The 25,735-nt window shown below is 43.2% G+C and overlaps 1 protein-coding gene across 3 annotated transcripts in view; it reads right to left on the bottom strand.

Moving 5' to 3' along the window:
• The window catches only part of HMGXB3 (HMG-box containing 3), a 45,705-nt gene extending 24,827 nt beyond the window's left edge, over positions 1-20,878 (bottom strand). Inside the window, exons 1-10 of one of the 3 annotated variants that reach the window (XM_080671824.1) lie at positions 20,375-20,870; positions 16,537-16,675; positions 15,326-15,500; positions 10,632-11,129; positions 9,474-9,572; positions 7,898-8,029; positions 3,481-3,627; positions 3,209-3,384; positions 1,436-1,611; positions 1,186-1,283 (exon numbers count right to left, since the gene is read on the bottom strand). In XM_080671824.1, the coding sequence (XP_080527950.1) occupies positions 1,186-1,283; positions 1,436-1,611; positions 3,209-3,384; positions 3,481-3,627; positions 7,898-8,029; positions 9,474-9,572; positions 10,632-11,129; positions 15,326-15,500; positions 16,537-16,673 (1,638 nt within the window). In that variant the 5' untranslated portion in view covers positions 16,674-16,675; positions 20,375-20,870. Of the gene's footprint in view, positions 1-1,185; positions 1,284-1,435; positions 1,612-3,208; positions 3,628-7,897; positions 8,030-9,473; positions 9,573-10,631; positions 11,130-15,325; positions 15,501-16,536; positions 16,676-20,374 lie in introns of all 3 variants that reach the window. The other 2 variants (XM_080671823.1, XM_080671825.1) reach the window with 2 other exon arrangements.
• Positions 20,879-25,735: the final 4,857 nt, after the last annotated feature.

Below are 25,735 nucleotides of genomic sequence, written 5' to 3' on the forward strand. Positions count from 1 at the left end.
CCAATTTTCCTGTTCCAATTTGGTTCATGACAGGGTTTTCAAGCTATAAGCCACAATCCACTGAGGGGTTGTGAAATTTAACTAGCACTTTGAAAAGAAATGGAAAACACCTAAGTGACTGCAAACAATTAAGGACATTGCTTCATTAAACGTTTAATGTGTGGCTGTATGTATGTTTAGTGGGCTGTGATGTAAAAATGTGTTTCCTATTGAGGATCTTGGTCAAAAAGCAGTCTGGTGAACAATGCTGATTAAGGGAATTTTGATTATTACTATTCTAGCCACATATGGCAAAGGAACTAAAAAATAAATCGAAGGATAAATGTGCTTGGAATTTTGACACCTCGGAAATCTTAAGTAACTATATATTGTTAAATTGGACTGAACTGGCTACAAACCAGGACAAAGAGTAAGAGCTATATTTTTTTAGTTTAAAAAATTGTATTAAAAAGTACACATACACAAGTACCGAAATGACTTGAAGGCTAAAGGAGCACACACTGGACTGTTAATAGTAGTCAGTTCTGGGTGGCAGAATCTCAAGAGACTTATTTTCTTTCTGCCTTACCTGAATTTTCTGTATTTTCTAGAACCATGCATTCATTTTTTAAAGGAGGCTAAAGAGACATGACAACTAAACACAATATCTAATCTTAGACTGGACCCTGTACTCGAGTAGAAACATGCTATAAAGGACATAATTGAATAAAACTGACAGGACTGGAATACTGTATCAGTGTTTCAGTAACAGAATATCCCTATTCTTAGGAAACACATACTGAAGCATTAAGAAGTAAAAGGCCATATAGCCATAACTTATGTATATTTTATACATACACATATATGGGAGGACACACGAGTACATCATAAAGCCAAATGGACTAATACGTTATCAATAGGTGACTGGGTAACAAGTACATAGATGCTCTGTGTTTTTGCTAATTTTTACTCATGCAAGTGTTCTTCTAAGTTTTCAATTATTTCTAGATAGTTTTAAAACAGACATTTATTTTAAAACAAGTGAAGAAATTAACTAAAAAGCAGTAACTCATTTTGCTAAACCTCCTCCCAGAGGTCCACCAGTGTAAGGATAGGGCCTGCTTTTTGCATAGGTCTTTAGGACACTAAATGGAACCCCTGTTCTTGGAGCAACAGCTCCTCCTCAGGGAAGGGAATGCGTCTTACCTTCACCTCACCAGAGTTAGATGGCTGTTGGATGGGCTGGCCCAGCTGCTTCAGCGTGCTTGGCTTCAGGCCACAAGTCCTCACAGAGGGAGTCTTATCTGGGACAACCGGGAGCCAAACTGGTAACTTAAGTGCATTCTGTCTCCCTAAGTCTCTCATCTCTATTCTCAACCCTGCACCCCCCCCCCACCCAGCTCCTGCCCCCTTCCCATTAGACAGCCCCTCCTCCCAGGTCTGTCCCACTCCTTACCGCTCAGGGGAAAGGCCTGTCTGGCCCTGGGCAGTCCCATGCTGCTGCCTCGGCCCACATTAGCTGGAGCCGGGAGAATTGCTCTCATGGGTCTTGCTGCAGCCAGTAGTGAAGGTTTGCCCCGTGCTCTGCCTTTAAGCTCTGAAGCTCTGGGACCAGGGTTGATCAGGTCAACTCTGAAGAAAACAAGAAGGAAAATTAGAAATTCAGGACCAAGAGAAAGAAAAAGAAAAGTGCAGTCTCTAAACAGCACTTCATTGGAGGGATAATTTAGTGGTTAAACTGTCAGGCTTTAGACAGAAGGGTTCAAATAAAACCTTGAAGTAGCTGTGTGGCCCTCGGCAAGTAATTTCACTCTTCAGTTAACCTCAAGTTCCTAATATGTAAAATGGGACAGTAATTACATATACTTTATGGGGTTATTATGAAGATAAAAAGGTGCAAAAACAGTGCCTAAATAATGTAACATCTAATCTGCCAGTAATTAGAGTGTATCAATCTCCTATATGAGAGCAGAGACCCAGGAGAACAGTCTGTTGTGTGTATTTTTCTTCATCTTTGTAGCTCACATACTGAGCACAGAGCTTGTACCATAGAAGGCCTCAATCCAGTGTGCTAAAGTGACTCACTTGCCCTAACAAAAGGTCTGAAGTGCACAGCTTCATCTTCTAAGGATACAGAACCATCTCAAAATATATTGTTCAGGATGTTGAGAATACTGATTGTGTCCGAGAAATGGAAACGGATGACTGAGGATGGGACAGAGGGGTGACTTTTTTTTCCAGTATATATTCCATATACCTTTTGAGTTTAACCATGTGAATATATTTCCTACTCAACAATAAAATTTTTTTAAATTATAATAACATAAATCAGAATTTCTAAACATGGGCAGTATTAATATTATGGGCCAGAAAATTCTTTGTTGTGGGGGCTATTCTATGTATTGTAGGATATGTAGCAGCATTCCTGGCCTCTACCTGCTAGATGCTGGTAGTAACCCTTACCCTGAGACCCAGTTATAACAACCAAAAATGTCTCTGAACATTGCTACAATGTCCCCTGGAGGCAAAATGTTCCCCATTGTGAACCACTGTATGAATAAGTAAGGGCTTTCAGTTACAAGATCACAACCCCCTCTAGGAAGGGGCTATATGGAGAATCCAGTCAAGCCTCAAAAGAGGTAAAGTGGGGAGAGGGGGAATTAGCAGACACTTATGGATTTCCTCCCATCTGCAAGGCCTACAATCTTTTTCTGTCTATATGGTCAGCCACTGAGGATAAGATTTTTTTCAATACTCAATTCAAGATTTTTCAGAGGAGAGAACTGAACACAAGAGGCATGAAGTGACTATGCCCAAGGTCAAATGAAAGCCAGGGACAGAGTCACAAACAACTGAATTCTCTGACCACCATGACAGGAATCTTTCTATAAGGTAGCCTTAATAGAGCTTCTCTTTCCAAATCTAGTATCAGGACTGAATAGTAGTTTATAATATTGCCTATAGCCTGTACCAACAAGACCCTGATAACAGCTTTAGGAAAACTGACAGGAAGAGATGTATAAGGAACCTAACAGCAGGGCATGGACAGCAGAGTATAAGAGGAAAGGTAAATCATTCCATGTTTCTAGGCCTTAGTTTTTGTACCTACAAAATAGGAGCCATTAATGGCTTTGTGGCCTCCCAGGAATGCTGTAAGGACATGGGACAAAACAAATATGAGTTACTCTAAAGGCAATCCTATAATGTATAAACACAGTGGTTTGTTTACCCTGTAAGTTTTTTAGAAGCAGGGAGTGGGCTGAAAGTGCTGGTCCCCTCGGCTGGTGGTGGTATGTCTGGGCTAGGACTGTCATTCTCAGTTGTCCTCAGAGAGACTTCAGGCTGCACACCACTCTTGACCACTGGCGTCTTAGTGACTGCTGTACCACGATTCCCAGGAGATTCCTTGACCAAAACATGGGCATCTGAGATGATCACTTCTTCCCACTCATTCTCCTCACCCACTTCTCTTGGAGGAGCTACACTTAAGAGCTGGCTTACAGCTTCCGAGTTCTCCAGAGTCAGTTTAGAGGTGGTTTCCTTAGAGGAATTTTGCTCAGTGAGGACAGGCTGCTGATTTCTTTTAACCACAGAGCCTTTGGAGGAGACGCCAGAAGCCAATTCCACTTTGACTTTGGCTGGCTTTTCCTAGGAAAAAATAAAAATACCTTGTATGCATATGCCATTTTACAACTGACAACACATTCACAAATATTCTCTCATTTGATCCTCATAACAATAATGTAAGGGCAATAGATAAGGAAACTGAGGCCAGAGAGAGGTAGAAACTAATGTAAGGTCCCAAGTATGAAACTGGCCTGAATCTAAGTCTTATGACTGACTACAGGTCCCTTTCACTATAGTATTCAATGCCAGAGTTAGGATAAAGCTCTTCTCCTAACAAACTTCTTACTGGCATGCCTCTTTAGGTTTCAGCAAACAAACACTGACATTTTTTACCTTGACCTTTGACTGTTCAAAGCCTACTTTTCTCTATGTCTCGGAAGAGGCTGGCATGCTGTCATATTGGGCCCAGAAGTCCTAACTTGTTTATCTTGGTGGTCCCTTTATGACACTCAGTTAATCCCAATGTGCTCACAATCTACAGAGATAGACTTGAAGCTTCCAACTCTGTTGGGGAAAAGTCTATCTTTTGTCCCCAGATTCTTTCAGGTGAATATTAAGCCTGACTTACACATAGGCTACAAACTTCTCCCTGCGTCAGTTTAACTCATATACTTATTATTTATGGGCTAGAAAATATTCAAAATCACTAAAAATACCAGCTTCTATCTCAGATAGAACTACTTTTAAAAATTCCTTGGTGCTTTAGCTTTTATGCAATCAGCATATATACATACATGTATACACAGGATGGAGCAAAAGTAGGTTTGCAGTTGTTCATATGGAAAGTAATATAATAATTAATAAATAATTGAAGAATAAACTCTGTGATTCACATACTCACAATTGGAAACCCACTTTGCCCCACCCTATAATTACATACATACACACTCTAAAGATTTTTTAAATAGTACTTGTCTCCAGGAAAGGTCTCAGAAAGGTTTCTTTCTTTTATGTGTATAGTGAAAGGCACTGAAACATAAAAGCTGGGTTCCATCTAGGCTCAACTTCACTCCTAATTACTCAAGTGGCCCAAGGCAAGCTCTATCTGAAGCCTCATTTCCCATCCTATAAAGGGCTAATATGCAAATCGACTGAATGGCGGAACGAACGGTCACTATGATGCGCACTGATGACCAGGGGGCAGACACTCAATGCAGGAGCTGCCCCCTGATGGTCAGTGCACTCCCACAGGGGGAGTGCCGCTCAGCCAGAAGCTGGGCTCATGGCTGGTGAGCGCAGCGACAGTGGGGGGTGAGCGCAGTGACGGTGGGGGGAGCCTCTCCCGCCTCCATGGCAGCACTAAGGAGCAGCGAGCCGAGCTGAGGGACACCCCCACCCAGGGCACGAATGTCATGCACTGGGCCTCTAGTTATAAAATAAGAGAGTTGGGCTCTCAGTGTTTGTCAACAACAGCAAGATAGCCTTTCAGGTGACCCCTGCTCCAAATGACGGCATCTGTGCTGTCATTAAATTTTATCACTACCTTCCAGTCACTGATTTGCAAAAACTCCTCACCCTTCCAAAGCCCCTCAGGCAGCATGTCGCCTCTAGCTAAGAACTTTAAGAAATTATAGACAACCTTTAAGAAATCTCCATAAAGCATTCTCAGATTCTAACACCCACTTGAGGATGAGTAAAGATATAGGGCTTAATGACTGCTATAGAGGGAAAAGTCTACAGAAAAATAGGAGACAAGTTAAACTAAGCTTCTAAGATTAGATCTTTGAGCAAAACACTGCCCACTTAAGTAGACTATTTTAGATGAAGATCCTTTGCAGGAAAACTGGATAACTTAAGCAATAAGCTAAAATTCTAGTTGGTGATCTCAGATTTCCTTACTCAGCCTCCCCTTTTTAGATGTCACCTTTCTTTCAAGATAAAAGGCAAATACTACCAGTTGCCCACTCAGAGACCTCAATTAGCACCATCAGAGAACCCAAAGGAGTGCGGCACTGAGCTACAGGGCCTTCTACGCCATCCTTTGTTCCATCCAACTCATTGGGAACCGTGCCACACGTTTTTTGGGGCTAATTTTAGCCAGTATGAGCTCCAGAACAATACAAAAAAAGGCGAGTCATTTCCTGACTGGGGTGGACCTATTTGGAGCTTTTAGAAACTATTTATACTTGCTTCAAAAAATCAGAACTAAAAAAAATGTTAGCAATGCTTAAAAAGTGTGGTTTAGTGGAAGAAAAGGCGCTGGCATAATTAGTGAAATTAACAAGTCACTTCCCTTGAATCTATTTCCCCTCAGCTGGAAACCTGGAGTTGAACTGATAACCAAAGTCACTTTTAACTCTAAAATTCAAAGTACATTAATGCTAAAATGTTACTTTTTCTTTTTGTACTCACTTATTCATTCCTATGAGGTTTAGAAATCATAGAATCTACTCTTCACACAGTAACTCTTGGAAAAATCTTTGAGAAAAAATTCTGACTTAGCAAGTCAATATGGGGACAAGTAGCTAAGAAAAAAAAATTGTCTTCACGTCATGAGTTTGGGCTCAGAAAGAGAACCAAGGCACAAAGTTATTTTAATCAAAGGTGGAAAAAAAGACATAATATGAAAAAGAAAAGAAAGCCGAGTAAAAACATAATCTGAAGAAGTGAAGGGCACAGGGTCAATAAGATTGTTCCATGCAAAAGCACAGAAAATAAGGTCGACAGACAGACCTTCTGTGCATGAGTGAAGAAAGGCCAAGGAAGGTTCGACTACTATCCAACTCAATCTCCCTACTGCAACTGGGGAAGTACATTTTGGGGAGATTAACTAGGACGGGAATGAACAGGATGGCTTCACGGAGGCACACCGGAAGTAGGCACAAGACACTGGACAAAACCTCCTGAGAGACACTAGCACTAGATCCTTCCTGCCCCTTGAAAGATCAAATTACTAGCAATAATAGAGACAATAATTATACTGCTGCCAATAAGGACAGGAATGAAGCCTCACTGAGGATTTAATATATGCCAGGAATGTGTCATCCACTTTACATGAATAATCTCACTGGACTCCTGCAACAACTCTAATGAGTTAGGTAGTGTTGTTAACTTATAGTTACAAATGAAAGGAAACCTAAATCAAGAGTAGAAACATACATTGACTTGCCCAAGGTTGCATAGCTAAAAACTTGGGAAGCAGGTGTTTGAACTGAGGAAGTTGACTCCAGGACTGTTTTCCTAATTATTATCCTTTTCTGTTTCCTGGAATTGGTTCTACCCTGAACTTCAACACAGAGCCAGAGGGCAAAAATCATCATCCCCGTATTTTTCAAGGAGATGTTGTATGGAAATTGCCCCAGATAAACTTAATAAGTACACTGCAATATAAGTTTTATCTACACAAGTAAATCTGGACTATGCTGAATTAAACACATTACAAACACAATCCTAGCCTAAACTATTTTCACAAAGACAATACCCTTTTTCCTCTTCTATCTACCCAAATTCTACTTATCTAGACCATCCTCTCTATAAAACCATCCTGACTATTCTAGTCTTTTTGGCCCTGAATAATTTACAGTTTAATGTAAAAATGTGACAAGCATGTATGATATTTATATAGTAAGTGCCAAGCATAAAACAGGTAACAAAATACATATGCTGAACTTCACTTCACAGGGGCATAGTTTTGATGCTCATGTATTTACTAAGCATCAATTATCTAGAGAGATGGTATATATTTGGAAAGTTAAGCCTATGAAAGGTCTTGAATATCAGTTAAGTACCTCCACTCTTAATAGGAGCATAGATTGAAAGGACTTCGAGCTAAGGAGTGAGAAGATGTGAGTTACACATCTGAATAGCAAAACAGTTAGTGTAAAGGATGGGCTGTTAAAAATTTAATCCTAATAGGAAATGAATAAATTAACATGGGATAGTCATCCATGGGAAGTTATAAAACCATTACAGATAACGTTTTTGAAGAATATTTAAAGACATGATATATTAAATGAAAAAAGGCAAGATACAGAACTTATATGTTAACACAAAAAAAGACCAAAATATTAACTAATAATAGCTTTTCTTTGGATGGCATAAGATTATGGGTAACATTTTATTCTTTCTTTTTAAAACAGTCTACAATGAAACTGACTTACTTGTATGGTCAGAAAATGAAAATAAGCATATTTTTTTTTTTAGTGTCACATATCTGATTTAATGTTCATAAATACACTTAAAAAATTAGAGAATTTCTAATCCAGTATTCTACTTAATTTTTAAAGTTATCTGTTCTGAAGTAAAATCTACTTTGTGGGCTTCCAAATCAGCAATGACCAATAGATTTTACCTTTGGGATCCACTTTCCTCCTAGGAAGTTACCACACGTAGGGCACTTAGGTGGTTTGTGCCTTGTGACATATGTAAAGGAGCAACCTGGGCTGGTGCATGTCCCATGGCCTCGGCGGGTGTATGTAGTGGTCTGTAAAAATTTTAAAAAAAAAGGTCAGAATCAACACCAGTCTAACCTCTCTCAGATCCTAATGACCATTATCACAACAATGCCAGCAGGATACTAGCTTGTAGAAGGATAGGCAATCTATAATAATCTATAATAATAAAAGCGTAATATGCTTAATTAGACCGGACTTCCTTCCAGACGACCTTCTGGACGAAGCCAGGGTCCCAGGTGCCAGAGGGAAGCCGGTGCCAGCAGCCAGGGGAAGGAAGGCCTACTCTTGCACAAATTTCGTGCATCAAGATCGTAATAGCTGCTATTTTTTAAATTGATACATAACTGACATATAACATTAGTTTCAGATGCCCAACATAATGATCAATATTTGTATATGTTGCATAACAATCACAATAAATCTAGTTAATATCCATGAGTACACATAATTATAATTTTTTTTCTTGGGATAAGACTGGTTGCTATTAATTGAGCAGGGAATCACACAGTGCTGAACACTTTACATAGTATCTCATTTAATGCTCTTAGCAATGCTCTGAAGTTTATTATTACTGAGGTTCAGAGCGGTTAAATGCTTTGCCTCAAATAGTAGTAACTCAAGGGCAGAGGTAGACCTAGAAACCAGATCTAATTCTTGGTCCAAGATTTCCATGCACCCAGCTGCACTCTATGGCTCTGAATACTTCAAAGAATGTGCTTCATCTTCATTCTTATTAGTTAAAAGTCAGAGAACCTAGGGTTCAGAGATAAAAAAGTAGACCATGGTCACTAAAAAATGAGAGGGAACTCCAGTAGAAACCAGAATTTAAGTACTATTTTCGATACCTGGTTGGCCATCCAAGTATGCAGAGGGCAGACTTGTTTGAGTTATACCTAGATTTTCAACTATACAGGTGATCAACTTTGTTATTCAAGGGTCAATTTTATTTGCATATGAATATACTCAGCCACTGGCTCTCACCATCCCTGCTGATTTCCCTTTCAACAGACTATATTACAATGGGTTGTTACATTGAAGTTACAAGTAGAAATTAGCCATAAACCATTTCTAGATTAATGCTAGAAAGAAAACATTCCCTGTCAGATTTGTTCTGTCACTTATGAATGTGTATTCAGCTATCAATCCCAGCTTCCCTAGTCCAGCCAAAAAAAAACAAACAATAACCTCCCTTGAGAAAACACCTAGCTGCCACTAGGCTACCTCTTTCAGGACACCTAGGAAAAGGTGATTATGATAACGAAAACAACAGGGCAAGAATGAGTGTGAAGTGGTGTGGCACCAGGAAAAAAGACCAAGCTGTGGATTGAAGCTTTGCTACTGACACACTGAATGACCAGATAATCTCTGAGAACTTTGCCAGTCCCAGCGTCCGAAGGTCTACGACTTCTAGGAAACTACCTGGAAGAGAATTGTTATGGAGGCCTAGTCTCCATCAATTCTCCACACACTGACCAGTTTGATAGAGGTGGGATTTTCCACAACCGAGTAGGCAGGAAGAGGCAACATGATGAACTGTGTGGCTGGCGCAGCGGAGCTACTCTCACTGGAATCCTGTGGGCACATGGAGAGAGACAGAGTGAAGTACACCGAGGACCTCCTCCAACACCAAGGTCAGATCCAGCCCAATAACCACAATGTGCTTATTTAAAAAAGTAAGAATCTACAATTGTCTCAAAATAAGTTTACTTAAGAGCAAATAAAAGTAGAAAAGAAACATTACCACAGGGAATGTACTATCCTCATTTTACAGATAAAAAAACTGAGGTTCTCAGAGACTTAGGATTCCTAAGATCACATAAGCAGTTAGTGAAAGAACCCAACCCTTCTGACCCTATCAAATGTCCTTACCCGGCCCGTGGCATACTTCGTTATTATAAGCAGCACTGAGGCAACAAACAATAAAATGGATTCAGGCCTGGCATGGATTCTTCTGCAGAGGTACCTGCTCTCATCTTTACAGGCCATAGGGGCTACAGCATGCTGGTCCTACCTCTGAGGATATCATCTCCTACCAAGTGTAATACAGGGCATGGTGGCATCTTCCTACTTCAGGGGTCCAGGCTGTGGGATCACTGAAACTGCTCTTTCCCCTCATTTGGGCGTGACATGTAAGCTCTGGAGAGAGACTTGCCTCTTCTTCCTTAATGATTAGTCCCATCAACCTGAAGAGAACTCCCTTCCTACCTACCCCGTACCCATGAAGACCATTTGAAAATTCTCCTACACAGTTCAAGGTGCCACTTTGTTTGTTGAAACAATCTTCAGCAAACATGAAATCCTGACTGATACTAATACCTGACAGATCCTGGCTTTACCTCATGGGTAGCCCACATACCATTTCCTCCTTCCTGCTAATGTATTATGTACTACCTCGTATGAGGAAAGTTCCACCTATGCTGGGCAAGAGGAGCTAGCAAGATGCCTGAGAAACAGGGAACAACTTGGAGCAAGCCCAGGGGCAAGAAGGTTCAAGAGGACTGCAGTCCCACTGGAGGTGCCCCGTCAGCAGCTCTCTCCATTACCACAGCTCCAAAGTCACACTGCATGGTGCTGGCTGCCTTTTTAGTAATTCTCGAGGAAGTAAAAGACATCAGTACCAAAGCCACTTACCCTCATGACTGTTACCACTGACATGCTCTCCCCGACCTGGGATTGAGGCACAGCCAGGCTTCCGGTGGGGAGGTCTGGTGAGCCGTTCACTAAGGTCTCTTCAATTACCAGGCTTGTCTGGTAAGGCTGGTGGCTCTCCCCTACCTCCAGGGAAGCCTCCTCCAGGAGCACATCCTGGCTGAGGATCTCTGAGGTGGTGATCTCCTGTACAGCACCCGGCTGGGCAAGGGCTCCCACCTCCTCAGCTAGGGCCTCCACAGCCACGCACTGCTCTGCCATGCCTGCATGGCTAGGCACTGTCTCCAAGGCTGTGTTGGATACAAGAGACGGTCCTTTTGAGGACACCTGGTTCTGGGCCACACACAGTTCCAGCTGAGGGCAGCTCCGGTCCTCCTGCAGGCTGCTCTTGGGGATGATGATGTAATCTGAGCGGGGTAGGATCTTGCGGAAACCTGGGATGTCCGGAACCACAGCGGTCAGTGTAGAGAGCTTAGAGTTCTGAAGATGAGGAGGCCAGGAAAAGGGAGACAAGCAAAGATAAATGGAGTAAAGTAACATGGAGATATATATATATATATATATATATATATATATATATATATATATACACACACACACACACACACACACACATATATATATTTGAGCTTTTTTTTCTCCCTGCAAAAGGGACCAGAAAGACTCTACTCTCTTGATTTAAGATTTAGATAGGTTCAGCCTCTGTAACAGCAATGCCATCTTCATTTGAATCACACTTTAATCAATGTAGTTTTCTTGCTCATTCACACAGGAGACTGAGAACATGGATTAGAATCTGCAAAGGGCACTGATCTTGGCATCCAAAACTGTGAATGGGAACCCCAGGTGTGGCATAAATCTCGAGCAAATCCGATCCCCCTTTTTGGACCAGCTGCCCAAACTGTAAAACGAGGGATTTGAATCTAGCTACTTATGAGTTCCTTTCCAGCTCTAATCCTTTAGGATTCCACAGTAGCAGAAAATTTAAACAACAGGATTTACAATGTGCAATAAAAAAGCAAAAAGCCTAAATTACAAGTCAAGGCCTAGTTGGAACTCAAGGCAGCAAGAGTTCAAACACTGTTGGTTTCTCCCAGATTACAAAGAAAAGGATGAGATCACGGAGCTAAGAAGGCCTCATGAGAGAATGTGCCTTTGGGGGGGGTTATCTGACAAGGGCCTAAATATATTGGGGGTGGGGAGAAAGAATACAAATATTAACACTGACCTAGGATCTTCAAGTTTAGAAAATAATTTCCTAACCAAAAAAACAACACTATTAAGTTAGATGCTATTATTATTCCCACGCGGCAATGAAGGAATTGAAGCTCAAGGAGGTACCCTTTCCCAAAACACAAAACTAGTAAGTAAAAAGCTAAGACTCCAGGCCAGGTCTACTAAAACGTTCTGCCTCCTCTCCCCCTACAAGGACTGTTTCCCAGACTCACAGTGTATAAACAAATTATCTGGAGGAGGGAGTACACAGTGGCTTCTCCAAAACTGTAGGTGACAAAGCTGTTCCTGGACGAGGAATGCCAGGCCAATAAGGACAAAATATCTAAATGGCAGTGGCAGACAGGCTCCACTAAGGGAAACCAACCCTGCATGACTAATTGGCACCAAGAAAAAGGTGCTTCTGTGTGTTTTTTCCCCTTTTTCTTTTTTTTAAAATATATTTTATTGATATTTTATAGAGAGGAAGGGAGAGGGACAGAGAGCCAGAAACATTGATGAGAGAGAAACATCGATCAGCTGCCTCCCGCACACTCCCCACTGGGGATGTGCCCGCAACCAAGGTACATGCCCTTGACCGGAATCGAACCCGGGACCCTTCAGTTCGCAGGCCGATGCTCTATCCACTGAGCCAAACCGGTTTCGGCTTTTTCCCCTTTTTCAATTTAAACTGAAAGTTACCCAATAAGAAAAATAGAAAAGTTCAAAGTGAACAGTTAGGTGAGAACTGAAATGGAACAAAAAATATTTCAGAAGCATTCTTTAAAAGAAACACTAAGTCAATTACAAAAGGATCTTAAAATCAAAAGCAATAAAGTCAATGAGTCTACTTAAGGTACAAAGGAAGCACTCAGATGAAACAGGAAAGCAGACAGACCGAATCCTTTATGGAACCTTTACTGAAGAGATAATGGAGAAATGATATTCTCAAGTCATCCTTTGAAGCAGACAGGTCAGGAGAACAAAACTAACTAGTGGCAAATGCATAGGATGGTCTGGACTTAATCAACAGCTTCAAGGATAGAGAAATCAGGATGGCCTAAATCAGCCGTCACCAACCTTTTGGACCTCACGGACCACCAGTTGGCAACCACTGGCCTAAAAGACATTCATCTTACAGAATGGAAGGAATAACACTGGAACTATGGGCTCTACTCCTTGGAGACCTGAGGGGCTGCTGAGGAGACAGCATGCCACAAGTACTCTGATAGGCTTTCAAAATATGCAGACAGAGGTTCTCACCTTCACACCAGGCAATGTGGGTGAGGTCAAACACAGCATATAAAGCAGGGGTGGGGAATGTCTGGCCCATGGGCCTTATAAAGCTCTCGAAATCATTTGGTCTGGCCCTGCCAAGGCATTAGGGGTGAGCTAATTAAATGTTTGCCCAAATATAGTAGGCTAATTTTTGGGTGATACTTTTGTATGGCCCTTGAATAATATCATAAATATCCAAATGGCCCTCCACAGAAAAAAGGTTCCCAACCCCTGACATAAAGCTCACCCAGTCTTGGCATAGTCCAGATGCTCATTAAATGCCACCTTTTCTTATAATATGGTCACTGAACATTTAATCTACTAAAGAGTGATATTTATTGACCCAGTCAGTATGTGCCAAGAACTCAGCTAGTTGCTTTACATTATCTATTTTAAATAGTGTGAGTAGAAACAATTATCTCCATTTTACAAATGAGAAAACCAAAACTCAAAGGTTAAGTGGTTCTTCCAAGGTCACAGCTAGTTAGTATCAGAGCTAATCTATTCACGTTCTGGTGGCAGAGGTAAAATAATGGTAGATATAAATTAAAAATGGATAACAAAGAATCATTGCAGAGGATTTATTTTATGTTTTTTAAAGTCTTAATGAGACCTACAGTAATGTCTTTTTAAGACCCATATCTCTACTCCATCCTGGCTGGTGTGGTTCAGTGAATAGAGCACTGAAATGTCTCAGTTTCAACTCCCGGTCAAGGGCATGTACCTGGGTTGCAGGTTCGTTCTCGGCCCCCTGTGGGGATACATGCAGGAGGCAGCCAGCTGATATGTCTCTCTCACATTGATGTCTCTCTCTCTTCCTTCCTCCCTTTTTCCCTCCCTCCCTCACTTCCACTCTTTCTGAAAAGCAATAGAAAAAATATCCTCAGGTGAGAATTAACCAAAAAAAATCACTACAGATTAGGTGAAAATTTTTTGGTATCATGGGCAAAAAGATTGTTGACTTTATAATGGCTAAACCAAAGGGAATATGTGTACTTCTTCTAGACTCCACTTCCTTTCCCTCTCCTCACCCCCCCACAGTTTATAAACAAATTATCTGGAGGAGGAAGTACACAGTGACATCTCCAATACTATAGGTAACACAAAGCTGTTCCTGGAAGAGGAATGCCAAGTCAATAAGGACAAAGTATCTAATTGGCAGTGGCAATGAGCTCCACAAAGGGAAAAATATAGCCTGTTCTGCCAAACAGTTGCATTCCTGGGGAACCTTTACTTTACATTATAAAAAAAAAAAGAAGTTACCTCGCTGCGATCTATTGAAAGTCAGCCCTCAACACAAGGGTTTGTAAAAATAAAAAATAAAAAAAATAAATAAAAAAAGAAGTTAGAGACAATTGTTTCAATTAAAAAAATGGAGTTAAGGTTAAAAGGTTTCAGCATGCAATAACAAGGTCATTTTCCTAAAGGTATTTTAGTTTAAAAAAACAAAGCAGTGTTAACAGTTGTCAGTTAATTTTGTTATTGTGAACTAGAATAACAAAATGGCTGAGGGACGCAAACCCAAATGCTTGCTTGCTTATTCTTTAATCCATGCACTCAAACCTTCCGTCTCCTCTATCATCTTCTGCTTTAACCTTGCATTTCTGCTTCTAGCAAAGTTCACAACCATCAGTGGTGATATTATACAAAGCAACTATACCTATCTCTAAACAGAGCCCAACTGCTGATCATTATACCTGACAGTAATCATTAGAACACAAATTAATTATATTACATTCAATTTATAACATGACCATTCATGATGTAGGAGAAATGCCTATAGGGGGTGGGCAAAAGTAGATTTACTGCCCTAAGTACATGAAACAGAGTTTATTCTTGTATTATATTTTTCCATACTAACTGTAAACCTACCTTTGCCCTGTATAAAGGAAAGTATTTACTACCCACAAGAATAAAGGGGCTCCAAGATATGCTAAAATTCAGAAAAAGAACCTAAGGCTCACTGCAGATAACTCAGAAAATGCCATCTCCATGTACTGCTGCACCCAGAGGACAAAAGAGTACATAGTATGATCAGAAGTAAAGCAGGCAATATCAGACAAAAGGAAGAAAAATGACTCAATTCAACGTTTTCCCAAGAAAAGGAAACAGGAGAACAGAGGTTGATTCCCCTAGGCCTTTACCACGGAACCAATGGAGAAATCAGTTAAAAAAAAATTACTTACAGGATCCAAACCTTCTTTCTCTAGTTTGGCTTTCTCCAAGTAGTAACTCCTTTCAGCCACACTGAGAAGCCTCCAACTCTCGCTAATCTTCTTATTGATCTCAGACTGTGGGAGGTGTGGGAGCTCCTGCTGAACTTTCAGGTAGATGTCATAATAGTACAGAAGGTAAGCCGACCTGAGGAAGTAATGACTTCTTAAGGTTTTCCCTCATTTAACTAGTAAAGACTACAATGTTAGAGTTTGGATAATGAAGAGGTAGACACAAAACTCGGTATTTCATTTCAAAGCATTTAACTAAACAAGAACTGGAGCAAAGAAACATTTAAATAAGATCCCTAGATGGTGCATCAGAGGTTTCTCTCTTTAGAAACCAGGAAGCAAAGGCTTGTCTGGTTTACTTCCATGGACCTCTTTTTCTGCAGGGATGAGTGGCTTTAAAACCCAATATGAGCAAAGACAGACACAGATGCCCTGTCATTCCACCTCAGAAACGTTAGCTAGGGGGCTGATTACATAGTCGGGTCACCACTCACAGCCTTTACAGACTTTGGTTATCTCAAGCTGAGAGAGGGAAGCAAGTAGAATTATCAAAGTGACCCAATGCAGCAAGAAATTAGAAGTATTCACAATTAAGAAGGAGAATAGAGCTATAATTTGAATAGTCTTTATAGGTATCTTGGTACTATTTATAATGCCACGTTTTTGTTAATGTTTTATTTTAAATATAAATAGTAACAATGGTAATAATAAATAACATAGTTATTTTGCATAGTAAATCTTCCCAAGAATACTGACAGGTTCTTGGAATTGTGGCAAAACAATGTATAATGAAACCAATTTTATCAGAGGCTAATTGATATAAACAAGAGTTAAGTCCCTATTGCATCCCATCAGTGGTATAATGAAACGACATTGAAAAAACTGATGTTATTCGAGGATCTGCTGTACATAGCTTCCACCATTGGTATGGTACAATTTCTTCTGACAGCCTGGAAACATGACCAAAATCTAGCCAGGAATGGCAACTGCTGGCATCAATCTCCCACTTACCACTCCCCATCTCCCTCTCCCACAACCCCAATGCCCATCTAGAGACTTCTACTGACATGGCACTCTCAGTAAATATGGATGCAGCTTTAAAGTCTTCCTCAATATAGCTCTCCAAGCAGCTACTGCTTATAAATGCCAGCTACCAAAAGATGCTGACTAACCTGGGTTTCTTGGCTTTTTCTCCATGTATTTTATACTTTTTCTTCTTCTTGGGTGGCCCAGGGGAAGTGTAACAGTAGGATTCCTCAATTTCCTCCATCACAACAGTTACCTCAGTACCATCATATGATGCATCCATGGCTAGAAGACAAACACAAATATGTTTCAAGAATCCACCTTAAGGGAAGAGCAAATGACTCCTTATCTCTGCCAGGACCTTAAGGCTGAGTCATTTCCCAAACTCAGTAAGTAGTCCTAAGAAATTCCTGTAGGGTACTTATTAGACACAGATTTCAGGATTCCCCCTGGCCTTCTGAATTAGAATCTCTTGAGGGTATGAAAATTTGCATGCTTAACGAGTGCCCTAGGTGATTCCTTTGACCAGACAAATGTGGGAACACTAACTTAGCCCTTTCACTTATAGGATTCTCACAGTAATCCTTTGGCTCAAAGATTTTAGTGCCACATTATAAGAATCCCATAAGTTCCCTTCCTCTTCCTTCATCAACTTAAGCAAACTGCTTAATTCACTGGTTCATTCAAACATGCAATAAGTGCCTATATATGAGAGATTTCTTTACACTCTGCCAACTTGTGTGACTTCGTGCAGGTCCTTTAGCTGCAGGTTCAGTTTTCTCATGGATAAAAAAAGATGTCTCACCCACCTTACAGATTTTTACTGGCAAGGCTCAAGGACATCTTAGCAACAATCCAATTTGAGAATAGTCACTGCTATACAAAAGAAAGGGTTCATTATGAAAGGTGAATAATCTTTGCCTGAGGTGCTAACGACCTGCCCAAGGCCACCACAGCAAACAGGGACTTGCACTACAGATTTTTTTTTTCCAATTCAAAAACCCAATTGTCTAGGCCTTTTTTCATTTATTACACTGCTCCCCATCTCCACTGGCAACCCTCTAAACCAGCGCAGGTCAATAAACGTTCTGTGATGACAGAAATGTCCTATTATTTGTGCTCTCCAATATGATAGCCACTTACGGCTAATGATATCTGAAATATGGCTGGTATGATTAAGGAATTAATCTTGTTTAATTGTAATTAACTTAAATAGCTACATATGGCTAGTAGCTATGGCATTGAATAGCACAGGTGTAAACAGTAATCTGACAGACCAACATTAGCTCTCTGCCACTGGTCTAAGAAAATCTACTAACAGCTCTTCCTAGTAAAAGAAAGGCATACAACAGCTGAATGAGTTAGATGTGGCTACATTCTAAGTTGGAGTTTCACCCACGAGACTCAATCCTTGGAGGCAGAAAGGTTCCCAAAAACCAAGTGAATTTTATGAGAATGAAATAACAAGCTTGCTCCTAAAAATTTGTCAATTTTTGGAGAGAATTTAGGATTCTGGGAAGGAGTTGTGGTAGTAAACCCAGGGCTGATCTATGTATTACAAGCCCACTCACATCTCATTTAGACCTCACTACACAAATGATAAGGTATCATCCTATCTAATAAAAGAGTAATATGCAAATTAACCATCACTCAGCTACACCCACAAGCCACGCCCATCAGCCAATCAGGAGCGAATATGCAAATAAACCTAACCAAGATGGCTACGGCCACAGAGAGCAGGAGGGAGGCTTGGGTTTCCCTGGCAATGGAAGAAGCCAAGCTTTCCGCCTGCCCTTGCCAGCCTAGGCCTCCACTCAAGGATACAAAGTTTCTATTATAGAAGATACATAAATCCCAACAGAAATGGCTGCCACCACGGAGCCAGCAGAAGGGTTGGCTCCACTCCAGGCTACAAAGTTTCAATTGTAGAAGATAAATAAACCCCAGATACCAGGGGCTCCGCTTGGGTCGCCAAGGGGCATGGCCGGCCTGCAAACCACCACAGGCCCCTCGCCCAGGCCACCCCACGCCCCAAGGGAACCCCCACCCTGATCCGGGATACCCTTCAGGGCAAACCAGCTGGCCCCCACCCATGCACCAGGCCTCTATCCTATCTAATAAAAGAGTAATATGCAGATTGACCATCACTCCAACACACAAGATGGTTGCCCCCATGTGGTCAAAGATCCTGCCCCCATGTGGACACAAGATGGCCACCACAAGATGGCCAGCAAGGGAGGGCAGTTGGGAGGGACCAGGCCTGCAAGAGAGGGCAGTTGGGGGCGATCAAGCCGGCAGAGGAGGGAAGTTGGGGGTGACCAGGCCTGCAGGGAAAGGCAGTTGGGAGGGACCCAGGCCTGCAGGGGAGGGCAGTTGGGGGGGAACCAGGCCTGCAGGTGAGGGCAGTTAGGGGTGACCAGGCCTGCAGGAGATGGCAGTTGGGGGGGGACCCAGGCCTGCAGGTGAGAGCAGTTGGGGGGGAAACAGGCCTGCAGGGGGGGGCAGTTAGGGGTGAGCAGGCCTGCAGGGGAGGGCAGTTAGGGGAAAACAGGCTGGCAGGAGAGCAGTTAGGCATCAATCAGGCTGGCAGGGGAGTGGTTAGGTGGTGATCAGGCTGGCAGGGGAGTGGTTAGGGGGTGATCAGGCTGGCAGGCAGAAGCAGTTAGGGGAAATCAGGAAGGCAGGCAGGCGAGCAGTTGGGAGCCAGCAGTCCTGGATTGTGAGAGGGATGTCCGACTGCCCGTTTAGGCCCGATCCCGGTGGGATCGGGCCTAAACGGGCAGTCGGACATCCCTCTAGGGGTCCCAGATTGGAGAGGGTGCAGGCTGGGCCGAGGGACACCCCTCCGGCCCCATGCACGAATTTCGTGCACCGGGCCTCTGGTATGGGGTATAATGAGAAAGACAGCACAGCATGTTAAGTCAGGAGACCTGGATCCAAGTCTAACGCTCTAACCATGTCATCTCTGACAAACTGTAAATTTCAGTTTGTTCCTCAAGTGAGACAAAGAGACTGGAATCAGTGGCTCCTAACTTTTTGGGAGGCAAGAATCCCTTTGAGAATTTTGTTAAAGCTAAAAACCCCTTTCGTAGAAAATACAGACAAAAAAATATTTCACCTATAATTTTAAAGATATACTCTAGGATAAGAACACATTATTCTATTTCCAAAGTTATTTCTAGTTCTGTGTCATCTCTAAATTATTTCCCTTCCCATTATAAAACATACACACACCCCTACATACTGTCTGTCATGGTGCAACCCTGAAAAGAGAACATAACCCACAATTTGGCTGGGTAAGAGGCCAGTGCCTTCAATGGGTAAGGGAAGCTAGAGTTCAGATCAAGGCCATGTGAGTACTGTACTTTTTTGCCCTTAATAACTGATTTCTCAGCCCTTCAGAGTCTTGCAGAGAAAAGCAATAATTGCAAGAGAGCACACAGGGTTTTAGCACCCAGAGCCTGGGTCTACGATTGTCTTCAGATCCTAGGCCTCAGTACAGCAATGCTCCCTCCCCCCCCCCCCCCCCAAAAAAAAGGCAGGACAATATAAAGGTTAAAACCAGGGCTCTGAAGGGCAGAAAAACAGGATTCTAATTTAAGTTACACATTTTAACAGGGCCCGCAGAGCTCTATGACCTTGGGCAATCTACTTACTCTTAAGTCTTAGTTTTCTCACCTGCAAAGCAGAATTACGGGCAGTACTTGAAATCTGCGAGACACTTCCACTGTCCCATCATATTCTCCTCCCAACCTCATGAGACAGCGTTGACGGCTCAGCTATGGACCACGGTTTGACTCTGGATGAGTTTCTTTCCCTCTCTGGGTCCCACATATCCCAAAGGTACCGGATGCAAATGCAGGAGGAGACTACAGTTCACAGCTCCTACTTTGCAGAAGGCAACAGGGCTCGGGAGCCACCCCACCCAGCTCGAGGTCGCCGGTCGCGGCGCGGAGCAGCGCGGCGCTCAAGGGCGGGACTTACCCCGAGAAGCGTGGACACCGCGCGGCTCACATTCCCGGAGGCACCCGGCCCGGGGGCTCGACGAGCGGGCTGGCCCGCGCCCTCGCGCTCCCCGCTGTCGGCGAGAGGCGGCTCCAGTCGTGACAGTGGCAACAAGGAAGTGGAGGCGAGGGCTCGCGCGCGCATCCCGGGGGCTGGAGGAGCCCAGGACCCGCGGCCCCGCCCGGCGACACACGGCGCGGAGTCGCGACAGCCCCTTTCGCTGCTCCTCCTCCTCTGAGTCGCGATAGGAGGTCTTGGAGGGCGGGTGTGGGAGCACAGGTCACTCCGCAGGGTCTTCAGCGACACCTGCAGAGGGCCCGGGGGTCAGGCCCCGGAGAGCCCGAGGAAGACAGCAGAAACGCGGGCGTCGCCGCGGCACCGGGTCGGCGCTGGGGGCGACAGCAGCTGTAGCAGTAGCAGCAGCAGTAGCAGCAACAGTAACCTCGAATCGCCTGGGAGACCCGTCCCGGCGGCCCTCGCGGCGCACCGGAAGCGGCTACCAGAGTGCTTGCGTGCACCCCTTGCGCAAGCGCAGCAGTCCAGCCCCAGCTGAGGGGCGGGCCCATAGGAACTGCTAGTAGATGTAGAGGGGACCGCTAACGCGGAAGAACTGCTTCCGGCCGGAAGTTCTGGAAGGTGGAGGAAGCTGCGGTAGCTCGCAGTGGGAGGTCCTCGCTGCCCGGCCCCCAGTTATTGACATAGGGCTTTCAGGTAACTGGGGCGGGGCTGTGCTGAGAGTGAAGGATTCCAGGCCCCGCTTCACCGCTCAGAGCTGCGTCGGGATCTGGGCAGCCACGGCACCACAACTGTCAGCACCGCGGCCAAGGCCTGCCCCCCTGCCCTCCTCAGTCAGACCCCGCTCGTTCAGGGTAGGGTTCTCCTTAGTGTTGCACCAAGCCGTCCTCCTCACTGCGGCGTTCTGCCCTCAACCCGTCCCTCTCACCGCTCCCCTCACAGTTATGGTTGTGAATTTCCTGGAGTGCTTCAAACTGAACTGAATGACCCTATGGAAGGCTCTGGAGTCAGATGTGGATTGTATTGTCCTTTCCCGCCGATGTCACAGATTGTTGATTGTCCCACATTTGTACAAGTCCCCACACGACCCTCACTATCTTCTTTATATATTTATTTTATTCTTTTCCAACATCATTTATCCCCTCTATGCCCTCTTCCACTTCCACCCACCCACGACCATCGCTATCTTGCAAATGTGTTTCCAAAATGCCTACTCTTGTCTAGCTACCACTGTCACCCAACCTTCTCCTAGTCACCATCATATCCTGCCTGGACTGATGCAATTTCTTCCCACCTCCCTCTTTGTCCCTCTACAGTGCATTCACACAATAGCCGGACTGATCTTTTTGCACTGTAATCTGATTAGGCACTCCCTGCTTAGAACCCTCTAGACTAGTCTTTTGGTTCACTTGACTATAAATCAAGTTTCTTAGTTTTGGACCTACAACACTTTGGTTTGGCTCCTGCTTCATTCTCTTTCCAGGTCAATTCCCAGAACAAGCTATATAACACTCTATAGCAGGGGTCCTCAAACTTTTTAAACAGGGGGCCAGTTCACTGTCCCTCAGACCGTTGGAGGGCCGGACTATAGTTTTAAAAAAAAACAAAACTATGAACAAATTCCTATGCGCACTGCGAGCCCAGGATGAGTCGGCTGCTAAGTAGGACAGGCAGCGGCACCCAGCGGGCCGGATAAATGTCCTCGGCGGGCCGCATGTGGCCTGCGGGCCGTAGTTTGAGGACCCCTGCTCTATAGTATTAAGAATACTGGTAAGCCTTACCTGGGCTTGAATTCCAATCCTGCCACATGTCAGCTGCACTAAGCATGTAAAGTAACAAATTATGTTTAATAAGTAGATCCTCAAAAATTGGTTCTCGTCTCAGTAAATGGCACCACCATCCACTGGATTACTCAATGCTCAAGCCAGAAATCTGGGAGTTATCCTTGACTCATGCACTTCACCTCCAGTCCATCAGCAAGATCTGCAAAAACATAGCCCTGAAATGACTACTTCCTACTATCTCCACAATTACTCTAACCCAAGCCAGCATTATCCCACATCTGGACTCCTGCAGCAGCCTTCTAACTAGTCTCCCTGCTTTTTCTATGACACCTTCAGTTCTGTTTTTCACACAGCAGTCATCTTTATTCTTGCTTAAGATCCTGTGGACTCAAATGAACATATCCAAACTCTATGTGGCCTGCTAGATTAGCCTTTAGACTTAGGGCCACCTCTTAGGAAACGGGACTTTACCCATTAGGTTTTCCACTTTGCAACCAAAGGACTCTTTGTAAAGTGCAACTCTGATCATATCATTTCTAAAAGTTAACCTGTAAAGGCCTATTATTTTCCCATTATCAGCCTAAATTCCTTCTTGGGCCTTCCTGTGATTTTTGTGTTCAAAGACTTTTTTTTCTATAGTACTTCATTGCCTTTACACATATTTCCTTCCATCTCATGAAGGAAATACCCTTACCCAGTTGATCATCCCTACTTCTATGTTCTAGTCATAGTATTTTGTAACCTTTCTTATAGTATTCCATACACTCCAGTTTTATCTTCTCTTTTTCCTTGGTAAGTTCCTCAAAGGTGGGCACTATACTCCATTTCTGTTTTGCTGGCATCGAACACAATGCTTACCACATAGAGGATGCCATGAATAGATAGATAAATGTGTGGAGGTGGTGGTAGAAGCCATTTCTCAGAAGAGGCAGTCAGCATAATGTCACAACAGCTTTTCTTGTCCTTTGAGGATTCTCACGATAAAAGGTCTAAGCAGGCAATTACCAAAACTGCTACAGCTGGATCGTGTTTATTTCCTTTGTAGCACATAACACACTCTAATTTATCTACTTACTTGTTTATCTCCCCCCCCACCACATTATATTTCATAAGGGCAAAGACCTTCACTATGTTGTTCATCACAGAATCCTTACCACTTGGCACTTGTAAATATTCATTAAATGAATGCATGGCTACCATAAACATCTTCCCACAGTGAACATCCTTCCCAGCCAAATGGTGGTAGAGCTAGGTAGAGCTTTGAAGATTTCATTTTGGTGGAATTTCAGGCAGAACTATGGAGTGGCAGAAATAATCTGAGCCAAAAAATCTGAGCTATATTAACCTAGATAGGCCCCTTCCCTGGGCCTCAATTTCTGTATTTATAAAACAAGTCATATAATCCCTTGAATTTATACAGTGCATTGCTATTTGCAAATAACTTTTACCATCTATTATTTCAGTCTCTTCTCATAGTAGATGGAACAGACATTGTTATTATTTTTATGGAGGCTAGGAAGTATAAATAAACTAGATTATTTGTAAGATCTCTTCTTGTTCAAATGTTCTAAAGTAACCTCTACAAAAAGTCAGTAGCATGAATCCTATCTTCTCTTGACTTTAGCCTTATATTATCATTTCCTAATAGAACTTTTTAAAAAGGATTTTTTTTTATTGCTTTCTAGCGAGAGAGAGAGGGAGAGGGGGGAGAGAGAAAAATCGATGGGCTGCCTCCTGTATGCCCTCTACCAGGGATTGAGCCCATAACCTGAGCAGTTCCCTGACTGGGAATCAAACAGGCAACCTTTTGCTGCATAGGATGATGCCCAACTAACTGAACCACACCGGCCAGGGGTCCTAATAGGATTTTTAAAAAATATTTGAACCCATCTGTTAGGGTCAATTCATTATCTTTAGTTCCCAATCGGTACTCCATTTTGCCTTCTCAGTTTTCCACACTTGTGGCAAAACAAAACACGAGAAGGAAAGGACACAGCCTGGTAGTTGTGGCCCAACCCTCATTCTGCAAATGTGGCAAACAAGGGGAACAAGAAATGTCAGCAGTTCTCCCTGGAAGAGAAAATGAAAGTTGTAAAAGCTACAGACTCAGGCAAGAGGAAAGATGATGTGGCAAAAGAATTTGGTATCACTCCTTCTACTTTGTCTACATTCTTAAAGGGTCATGCCAAATTTGAAGAAAAGGTGAGGAGGCATTTGTGGAACCCCAGTGGAAAAGGATGAGGAACACTCTCCATGACGACATTGATAAGGCTGTTTTGCTTGGGTTCAAGAAATTTGTGCCAAAAAACATTCTCGTGACTGGTTCTGTCATTCGGAAAAAAGCACTAAATTTGGCCAACGTGCTTAGCTATGACAATTTTCAAGAAAGTGTGGGCTGGCTGAACAGATTTAGGGATCTCCATAGAATTGCTTTGAAAATAGTCTATGGAGAGAATAGTGACAGATTAATGAATGGTCTAGGTCCTTGACTCTAGGAAAAGATAAGGTTAATGAGTGGCATGCAGGGGAAATTATAAAACTGACTACAGCCCAGATGATATCTTTAATGTTAACAGGACAGAAGTGTTTTTCCAGTTGCTTCCCTAGCACAGTGGTCGGCAAACCCATTAGTCAACAGAACCAAATATCAACAGTACAACGATTGAAATTTCTTTTGAGAGCCAAATTTTTTAAACTTAAACTTCTAACGCCACTTCTTCAAAATAGACTCGCCCAGGCCGTGGTATTTTGTGGAAGAGCCACACTCAAGGGGCCAAAGAGCCGCACGTGGCTCGTGAGCTGCAGTTTGCCGACCACGGCCCTAGCACATGCTGGTTGCTAAAGGGGACCATTATAGTGGGGACAAGAAAGCAATATAGTGATTGACAGCACTCCTTTGTTGTAATGGGGGACGGAAAGAAAAAATTGTTGGTAGGTCAGCCAACCCACACTGCCTTAAGAACAGCCAGCCTGGCTGGTGTGACTCAGTGATTGAGCGTTGACCTAGGAATCAAGAGGTCATGGTTTGATTCCTGGTCAGGGCACATGCCCGGGTTGCAGGCTCAGTCCCCGATGGGAGCCGTGTAGGAGGCAGCCAATCAAAGATTCTCATCATTGATGTTTCTATCTCTCTCTCCCTCTACCTTCCTCTCTGAAATCAATAAAATATATGTATTTTAAAAAGAACAGCCAGCCAGTGGGTACAGATGACACAGAATCTGTTTTATGAGTGGCTGATACAAACGGATGCCAGGATGAAATGGGCGGAATGCCAAATCCTCCTGCTGTTTTGACAACTCCACTCACAATATGCTTCCATGCTTGGAAAGGATTCAGGTGGGGTATCTGCCCTCAAACTGTACTGCTGTGCTGCAGCCACTGAATCTTGGCATAATTCAAACCATGAAAGTGATGTACAGGAGCCACCTTCTAAAACATTCTCAAACTCAACAGCAGTGAGGATCAAGGAAAAGTGGACATCAAGCAGGCCATTGTCATGATTGCTGCAGCATGGTGCTCAGTCAGGCAGTTCACAGTGGTG

The sequence above is a fragment of the Plecotus auritus genome (genome assembly GCF_963455305.1).
Source record: "Plecotus auritus genome assembly, chromosome: 6".
In the NCBI taxonomy this organism is placed as follows: Eukaryota; Metazoa; Chordata; class Mammalia; order Chiroptera; family Vespertilionidae; genus Plecotus; species Plecotus auritus.